Genomic DNA, 10,102 nt, shown 5'->3' on the forward strand with positions numbered 1-10,102 from the left:
AAGGGACTCGACGAGTCGAGTCGGGTTGCCCCGCGATTCGCGACCTGTGATAACCCGTTGAGTGTAGGGTTGACTCAGCGAGTCGAGTGAGGACCATGGGCGAAGAGGACACGCATGTACTCGCCGAGTCACATGAGTGCACTCGACGAGTCTGGTCAAAGTTTGACCGTTGACTTTTGTTGACTTTTAGGGTTTGGTCAATGTTAGGGTCTTTGAGCCATGAGAGGGGTAAAATGGTCTTTTACCCTTCTGAGAGTACTAAGAGAGGTATTAGTCTAGCCTTGAGGGTTGTATTCATTAGAGTGCTTATTCCATGTGATTAGGCGGGGGTTAGACCAGATTTTACCGAGTTCGAGAATTACTAAGTTACCTGAGGTGAGTCTTCTCACTATACTTTACCTAGAGTGGTAATTAGAGTTATGTGACAGAGTATGTTGTATTCTATTACATGATGTGATATCTATGTGATTTTGTGCTATATGTGATTCAGAGTTTACAGAGTTAGGACCGAATGGTCCACAGAGTTAGGACCAGAGGGTCCACAAAGTTATCGGACTGGAGGGTCCCACTGAGAAACTTTGACCAGAGGGTCATACAGAGTTATAGCCTTGAGTGGCTAATATGTGTTGCATGTGGTATTTTGGGGAACTCACTAAGCATTTATGCTTACAATGTTTGGTGTTATGTGTTTCAGGTACCAGTGAGGATCGCGGGAAGGCGCCGGCATGATCAGTACATACATGAGGAGTTTTTATACATTATGATCTTGGGTTGTGTTATATGGATTGATATGTGGAACGATGAGATTTTATAATGTTTATGAATGAAAATATGTTTTTAAAATGTGAAAAATTTGTGGAAAGGCCAGGGGCTGATGGAACTAGTTAAAGGCATGGCCGATTGATTTTGGAAATGAGCGAATGCTTGGCACTCTTTGCATCTCTTGGTTAGGGCTGAGGCGTCATTGTACACGTCTGGCCAATATACCCTAGTTTGTTTATTTGGTTTGTGACAAGTAACAAATCACTGAGGACCGCTAGTTGTTTTGCACCAACCTCCTCGGCTAGACTCAGACCTGCTAAGAGTGCTTTGTACTCTGCCTCGTTGTTTGATACTTGGAAGTTGAATCGAAGCGCATAAGTGATCTCTTCACCCTTGGGACTTCGTAGGATCAGGCCTACGCCTAAAACTTCCTTGCTTACTGCGTCGTCGGTGTATAGTTTCTAGAGTTCTTTTCCGAATTCAGGCTCAAGTGGGTCGACGAAGATCGTCGTCGGCACTCCCTTAATGGTATCTGGAATTTCAACCAGGAAGTCTGCGAGGGTCTGGGCCTTGATGCTAGTCCGAGGGTGGCAATGGATATCATGCTCGCCTAATTCTATAGCCCACTTGGCCAGGCGCCCATACTTTTCTGGCCTTAGCAACACCTGCTTTATCGGATAACTAGTCAGAACATCCACCTTGTGGGCTTGAAAATACCTCCGTAGCTGTCTGACAACGTATACCAGGGTGAGGACTAGTTTTTCTAAGGCCGTGTAATTGACCTCTGGCCCTTGTAAACCTTCTTTCCTTCCCTATCTACCACTAACACAGAGGAGATAGCTTCTTCGAAAGCTGCTTGATGTATCTATAGCGTTTCCCCTGGTAGCGGGCAGGCGAGAGTCGGTAGTTGGTGTAGAGCATCTTTCGGTTGTTGCAATGCCGCATCCGCTTTTTCTGTTTAGTCGAACTACTTTTTGTCTATGCACCCTTTAAGTGTTTGGTATAGAGGGAGTGCTTTTTCTGCGGATTTGGCGATGAATCTTCCCAATACCGTCAACCTTCCGTTGATCTCCTATACACCGTTGAGGTTGTGAGGAGTTTTCGACTCGAGGAACTCCTGGATTTTGGTGGGATTGGGCAGCATTCCTTCCTTGGATATCTGATACACAAGGAATTTCCCTTCCTCTACTCCAAAGATACACTTAGTTGGGTTTAATTTCATCTTCGCTTTGGCTATCGTTTGGAAAGTTTCTTCCACATCGTGGAGTAGTGCTTCTTCATTGCGGCTCTAAACTACCATGTCATCGACATAGACTTCGATATTCCTACCAATTTGATCAACAAATACTTTATCCATGCCTTTGATAAGTAGCACCCACATTTTTTAGTCCAAACGACATTTTCTGGTAACAGAAGGTGCCCTTTTCGGTGTGGAAGGTAGTTTTCGCTTCATCCTATTGTTTCATCTGTACTTGATGGTATCCCTTGTACGCGTCAAGGAAACATTTGAGCTGAAAGCCTTTGAGCGATTGGACCTTCTGATCAATCTCTGGGAGAGGATAACAATCCTTTGGTCAAGCTTTGTTACGTTTCAAGTAATCAATGTAAATTCTCCATGACCCATTGGATTTCTTTACCATGAAGGGGTTTGCGATCCATGTTGGGAACATTACTTCCCTGAGGATGTCAGCCTTCACCAGATCGGCCACCTCTGCGTTTATGGCCTTGTTTCGTTTTGTTTCCTGGCCCCTCTTTTTTTTTGTTTAACCAGATTGCTTCCAGGCGTGATATTAAGGTTGTGTTCTATAACCCGTCGATCAATGCCTGTCAGATATGTTGGTTTCCAGGTGAAAATGGCGGAATGTTGCTTGAGGAGTGCTACCAGCCATGCCCTGGTCCCGTCTGATAAGTGAGCACCGATCCACACGAGCTGTTCTGGATATTCCATGTTTATCTGGTGTTGTTCGGTGGAACATCCTTCCTTGGACTTCTTTGGTGCTCGCACAAGCTCCGGGGCGGCTATGATCTGGTGGCAATGTTGTGCCCTGGTGTTTACGGCAAGGACCGTCGCCGATCCCTGGCGTGTGCTAAATTTAATGATGCCATGGATCGTCGATGGTATGAGGTGCAGTAAGGAGATTGACGATCGTCTGAGCAGAATGTTGAGTTATGCTGGTACCGGATCATAGAGAATTTCATTATTCTTGTGATTCGGTCCCCCGCATCATGGCTGACCAACATTAAGGGCAGCCGAATAGTGCCCAATGGCCACAAGCTATGCCTGGTGAATCCTACTAATGGACCGCCGGTTGGGGGCTATAGTCACTCCTTCCAGGCATCTGGTAGTTGCCAGAAACAATGCTCATAGAGTATATATATCAGAGAAACTACCATTTTTAATGTATATTCGATGGAATTTCGTGTTACGAATGAATCCAGATATAAGGAGTGGATCTCGTGGGTCCCAGTTCGATGGTCTGGGAACGCTGCTCGAGAAACTAATGTTGAGTAGGTTTCTCGAGAGTGCCTCTATCTCGTCTTTCACGTAGTGAGGTGTGTTCCTATTACGAGAGTTAGAGATAGTGAGTACCTCTATGCCATTATAAGGATTTGTCTGCAATAGATCGAGATGTGATATCGCCATCTGAGGCAATGAAACATCCAGCGACAATTGCCAGAAACTGCTCTATAGTAGTGGCTCTGCTATTTCTTCTGTAACCGGCGAGACCCGTGCCATTAGCACCTGGATTGGGGCCTGTGTGCTACACTCGTGGTGGTGGTCGTTTTTTAACGTCATCGGTATTCTTAACAGATCTTCTATTGCTGTCCCATATGTTGTTGGTTTTAGATCCCCCTTTTACGGAGAACCAACATTGTCTATTGGTTGTATCACTCCGAGGATACGTCTGTATGGAACCAAATGTTGTGACATGCTCTGCAACGGTTTGGATGTCGGATGATGTATCTGTCCTGGAAGCTTTCGCGAGAACACAACCCAGAAGAATCGTTAAAGGATGTCCAGGTGTTCTCCTGGGACATCACTATGACGATCATGTTAGTTTTCTGAGAGGTAGAAGTTTAGGGTAATATTCGTGAGAGAGAAGATGGATCCCTCCCTTGAGGCGGAAGAGATCCTTTTATACCTGTTTATAATGGATTGTGGGGACCTTGTCCAATGAGTGTAAGACGTGACCTCCTTTAACTGGGAGAATCATGCCCACGTTAACTAACTGCCTGGTGACGTCAGTTTTGGGCGTCACCTAAGCTTCTTGTCACATCCTGATTGGTCATGAGTGAATGAGAATATCACGGGGAATATTCTTCCCTCGTGAAGGAAAATGAACTGTCACCCCGGTCTGGCTCACTCACGCCGAGACTGGGTCTTGGCCAAGGTTATGGCGCAATAGCATCTCTGTTATGCTTTCCGTTACATTTAACGTGTCCGTTTATGGTAACGTTAATAAGTTGTATGAATATCTTTCTAATTGCTTGAACCATATAGTTTTGTGAAAACAAGATTGTATGCCTAGTGTTAGTGAACCTGAACCCAGGGTTAACTAGAAAATAAGTATGTTATTGTGTGAGCATTCGTGATGAACAACCATATATGAGTTGATTGAATTAACAAATTTAGTTAACTAATACTACAAGTCTTACTTGATTCGAACTGAACACTAGGAAACTTGTTAGTTTAATCAATTTTCCACTGCTTGAATTACCTTGTTTGCTAAAGGATTAGTAATAGTGAACATGAACCCAATAACATTAGAAATTGGTAATCATTGATATATTAATCCATTGCACTTGCCACAAAATCAACCATATGAATAAGTGAATCGAAATCTAAATGGAAGTCTCTTTTATCTTATTGAATCTAGTTGTTTTTCATTCTATTTATTTGTTAATTGTCTTTTATTTAAGTGTTTATTGATTGCTTAAGTTTCTATTCTTGAAAAACTAGAGAACCCCCCCCCCCCCCTTTTATTACTTGTTTTATTAGGTAATACTAGTATTTATTTTAATTGTTACCGTTCCCTTTGTTCGATACCCTACTTGCTTGAACTATATTGCTAATCGATAGGCACACTAACTTTCGTGTGTTTGTTTTTGCGTCTAAGTTAGTAGGATTACAACTAGTACATTTCACACGTATCAAGTTTTTGATGTGGTTGCCTGGGAACAAATAGTTATTTTTAATTGCAAGTGTTATCGATCGTTTGTGCGAGATTTATCTTGCATAAAGTTACTAGTTTTTCTGTTTTAAAATTTTGTTTTTAGTTTTTCTGTTTTTGCGTTGGACTCATTTTTACTTCGTTTTGTTCATTTTACACGTGTTTTTCTGTTTTGTTTCAGGAAGTTTATGACTAGGAGTTCCAGCTCTACAGTAGTGCCACCCGTAGATGATCCGGAATCAATTATTCACAAAAAGAAGGACAAGGCAATAGGAGAATCAAGCGGTAAAGATGAGTAGGTGTCAGATTTCGAGCCTGAAACACCTGAATTTAAAGAAGAAAGTGAACCCGAGCTAGAAAGAGAGATGGCCGACATTGCAGACATACCCATGGGAGAATACAATAGGAGAATGTGTGACGATACCGAGCCAGGACTCGTGCAACCTGCGATTCTAGCAACTGTGAACTTTGAGCTAAAAGGTCACATACTCACCCAAATAAAGGACATCCCATTCTATGCGAAGGATCACAAAGACACATACAAGCATATCGGTGAGGTCAATGACATAGCCGACTACTTCAACATCCCTTATGTGCCTTGCGAGACTGTTCTACTTCGTATGCTACTGGTTACGTTTAAGGTAGCCGCGAAAGATAAGCTAAAATCACTACCTCCAGGATCCATCATAACACGGGCTAAGATGCGCGAAGAGTTCATTGATCAATTCAGCCCTCCCTAAAAAATAACAAAGTTGAAGAAAGCCATTGCAAACTTCGAACAACAAGGAGGAGACTCACTCTATGAGGCGTTGAAAAGATACAAAGGTTTGTTGAGGAACTGCCCTCATAATGACCTAAACTTTCAGCAAGAACTCTCTATATTCTATGATGGAGTGAATGTGACAACCAGGCAACTCCTTGACTCCCAAGGACCACTCACGAAGAAGGCAACTGTAGTTATAAAAGAATTGATTGAAGAATTCTCTAAACACTCTAGAGAATATCATAACCCAAGGAACGACTCAACTAGAGGTGTGATGAGCTTAGTTTCCAATGACATGGAAACAGTGATGGCTAAGTTAGAGAGCATGGATCGTAGGATGACAAAGATGGACCAATCCATCCATGTCATCCAAGCGGGATGTGAAAATATTAGCAGGCCCCACCTTACTAAAGATTGTGACCTTGACGAGAACGGGAACTGGAAAGCACAAGTTTGTTATTCGAATGGTGATAGGTTTGATGACGATCGGAGGAAACGAAAAAAGAATGGCTACCATATGATGAGTATAATAAGGCAAAAGAGGAAAAGTATAGGCAAAAGGTGAGAGGGTTCTATCAAAAGGAAGAGTCGGTGCAAGAGAAGAAGACGGATTTTGAAGCCATGCTTGCACATTTTGCGAGTGCATCTGAGAAAAAGACATGATGAAGCCGATGCTTCTATAAGGGAGAAACAAAACATGATGAAAGATCAAGAAGCGCTACTTCGAAATCAACATGCCTCAATCCTTACCATAGATAAACAACTCGGGCAGCTAGCGAAACAATTCAACAAAAGAACACCTGGTGGACTTCCTAGCAACGCCGAGCATAACCCGAAAGGCGCACACATAATCATTATGACTACTAGGAGTGGAAAAATAGTCACTCCTCCGACCCCGATCCAGAATGAAGATTGTATGGACGTGCAAGAAGAAGAGAAAGAAAACCCAATTTGCCAACAGTAGACAAAACTCGACGAGTTCCAGAATAGAACTCGATGAGTTTTTCACCTGATGAGTAAAATAAACCTCATGTTAAGCTGTATCAACCTCCATTTCCATTTCCGAGCCGAGCTAGACAGGATAAACAGAATGAAGACTATAAAAAGTTCCTGGAGCGCATCAAAACCTTCAAATTAACATTCCTTTCATCAAGGAGGTTACACAAATGCCCAAGTATGCCAAATTCTTGAAGGACCTACTAAAAAAATAGGAACAAGATGGAGGAGGCATCTAATTTGGTTCTTAATGAAAATTGTTCAGCCGCAATATTGAGTAAATTTCCAAAGAAGATGGGTGACCCGGGTAGTTTGACTTTTCCATGCCAATTCGGGAATTTAGCTACTAGTTATGCATTGGCCAATTCGGGGGCAAGTGTGAATCTTATGCCATACTCATTCTTTAAGAAGTTGAACCTTCCGGAGCCGAGATCGATTCTAATGGCAGTTCATCTGGCGAACAAGACGGTGACATTTCCAAGGGGGATATGTGAGGACCTATTAGTGAAAGTTGATAAGTTCGTATTTCCTGCGGATTTCATAGTGCTAGATATGGAAGAAGACTATCAAGTGTCGATCATTCTTGGAAGACCCCTCCTAAACACCGCATGCGCCATAGTAGACATAAGGGAATCCAAACTTACCCCTCGGGTAGGAGAAGATTCAGTTACTTTTGGAGTAGATCAAGCCATGCAGCACTCTAAATTCAGTGACGACACGGCCTTCTCGGTGGACATTTTGGAAGAATTATTGGAGGAATGGAAATAAGACAAGTCGACTAAATCCACCATTGCTTCAGAAGACGACTTTGATGCTGAAAGAGACATAAAGGAGATAAAAATGCTCCTCGAAGAAAGCGAATACGACGAACTAACCATAAATGCTGAAAACTCAACTTGATGAGTTTCAGAGATAAACTCGGCGATTTGGGACGAAAAGTCGCGATCTGACGAGAAGAATGGCCACAACTCGACGAGTTCCGTCACTAGAATCAACATGTTCAGTGTTAAAAACATGAAATTAGAGCTGAAAACTTTGCCGGAACACTTAGAACATGCATTTTTAGATGAGGGTGATCAAAACCCCGTGATTATAGCTTCTCACCTTACACCAACTGAAAAAGAAGATCTCGTAAAGGTGTTGAAGAAAAGAAAGAATGCCATCACATGGAAAATTACTGACATAAAAAGAATTAGTCCTTCTTATTGATCTCACAAGATCAACCTTGAAGAAGGCGTGAAGCCAGTAGTGCAACATCCAAGGCAGTTGAACCCAAACATGCAAGAAATGGTAAAGAAAGAAGTTGTCAAGCTATTAGATGTCTGGATCATATACTTGATTTCCGATAGTACATGGGTTAGCCTGGTTCAAGTAGTGCCAAAGAAAGGAGGGAAGACAGTCATGACAAACGAGAAGAATGAGCTCATACCTACACAAACGGTAACCGGTTGGCAGGTGTGCATCGATTATCGAAAGCTAAACGATGCCACTTGCAAAGACTGATGGGTTTTGGCTATAAGAACATCCTATGTGCTCATACAAACCCTAATGCTTGGATCTAGGTTTCTCTATTGTACATGCAAGTTATCCAAGACTATAAACCCTAATTCAAGCATACAAGTAATCATATTAAGATGAGAATGGGTTTAAGCTATTACCTTGATTGTTATGTAGCAATAACAATCCTAATTCCTCCTTGTATTGACTTTAGAAAGCTTAGAGTCACAAATGTCACTCCTCTAATGGTTCACAAACACCATAAGCAAGAGGATGAAGAGGAGAGAGGATGGAGGCTGCCCAAAAACGTCCACAAACCCTAGAGAAGTCTTAGCCACGTTTTTAGGTCATAAGGGATCTATATATATAGGAGGCTATTAGGGTTATCTAACAAGGAAACCCTAAATTGGATGCTTAAGCCCTAAGCAACCCATGGAGTCCATTAATTAAGGCCTTGGACGATTTCCTTATGGGTTTCCCCATAGAATTCGTCCACTCCTTAATTTAATACAATCCATAGCCCAAATTGCAATTATCTTATAATTACAATTCCAGTCCCTTTAGTTTAATTAATCTCTTTTAGTCACAAAACTAATTACCAATTAATTCTTGACTAATATTAATTAAACAATATGATTTCTCCTTTAATATATTATTCTCATAATATATTAATAAATCATATTTAATCCTTTCTCTCCATAATTCATCCTATCAAGTTGCTTTGGTGAAGGCAACCCAAAAGGACCATGCACCATCGGGTCAAGTACATACCAAAATAGTTATGGACTTAGACACTAATCCAACAGTCTCCCACTTAGATAAGTCTAATAACTATTATGCGTATGACTTCAGATCCTAATCTTCAATCGTAGCTTTCCAAAGCCGCTGTCAACTCTGATCCTATCAGATACGCGTGTCCTTAGATAAGGGATCATATATTCCTCCATTCTAGATATCGTATGAGACATGATTTCTAATCATTCTTTTTGTACTATATCTCGATTCCCAATTTATGACGACTAACTAATTGAACAAATCAAATTAGCCCTAGCCCGGCCGAGCATTTACGTTTGTCATCACTAAATCATCGAGGGGCCCAAAGATATTGCTTTTATCCTACTTTGGATAAAAGGAACGGATAAACTTTGATTCAATGCTCGCTTGCACTTACTCACCGAATCACACACAACAATATGTTTTATAACACCAAGTTACAGGTGCGTTTACATATTATCAATGTGCAACCGATTTGCAAGATACAACTCACACATCTCGGTTTCAAGAATATTAGATGTTATCGTCTCACCAATCACTCGTGATACAATTCATGGAGTGATCCAAGTGAGCGTGGGTTTAATCCAATGCTCAAATCATAATCGTAAGCACTCATGAACGTTGCAGCAAACATTTGCTTATGTCTAATGCTCTTTAGACAATCCAGACACCAATTCACGACAGTCTTCATTCATACCTACTTCCAACATATGAATGACTGTGGCCCATTCGAATAATTTAACTGTACTTAACCAATTAAATTATTCAGGAAGTCAAAACATGCAAATGTGGAACACAAGAATAATACTAATTCCATATGGCCTCAAACCTTTGAGTATAAATAAAACACCTTTTATTTATCACCGTATCGATTACTCATTATTTGTCGTTTCGGGTAATCAACTTCTTACTTGAATTATTACACTTGTCCCATGCTCCTTGCATGCACACAATGTTTACCTATGGTTCATACTTTGTGAAATAGATCAACTTGGATACATTTCCAATCATTCTCATTTCACAACTCCTAATCCTTTTTCATAAGTGAAAGAATATCAAATTCTTGCCACTTATAGAATATGTTAGATTCTAACATTTTATGCAATGATCCTTTTCGTAATTTCATAGCACAAAAAGT

The 10,102-nt window shown here is 41.2% G+C and overlaps 1 protein-coding gene across 1 annotated transcript; it reads left to right on the forward strand.

Annotated features, from left to right (window-relative positions):
• Window positions 1-6,915: 6,915 nt before the first annotated feature.
• Window positions 6,916-7,461, forward strand: LOC145067458 (uncharacterized). Its single transcript, XM_079014596.1, has one exon. The coding sequence runs from the start codon at window positions 6,916-6,918 to the stop codon at window positions 7,459-7,461; it is 546 nt and encodes a 181-aa protein (XP_078870722.1).
• The last annotated feature ends 2,641 nt before the right edge of the window (window positions 7,462-10,102 follow it).

This window comes from Lactuca serriola, chromosome 8, assembly GCF_051521515.1.
Source record: "Lactuca serriola cultivar US96UC23 chromosome 8, Lser_US96UC23_V15, whole genome shotgun sequence".
In the NCBI taxonomy this organism is placed as follows: domain Eukaryota; kingdom Viridiplantae; phylum Streptophyta; class Magnoliopsida; order Asterales; family Asteraceae; genus Lactuca; species Lactuca serriola.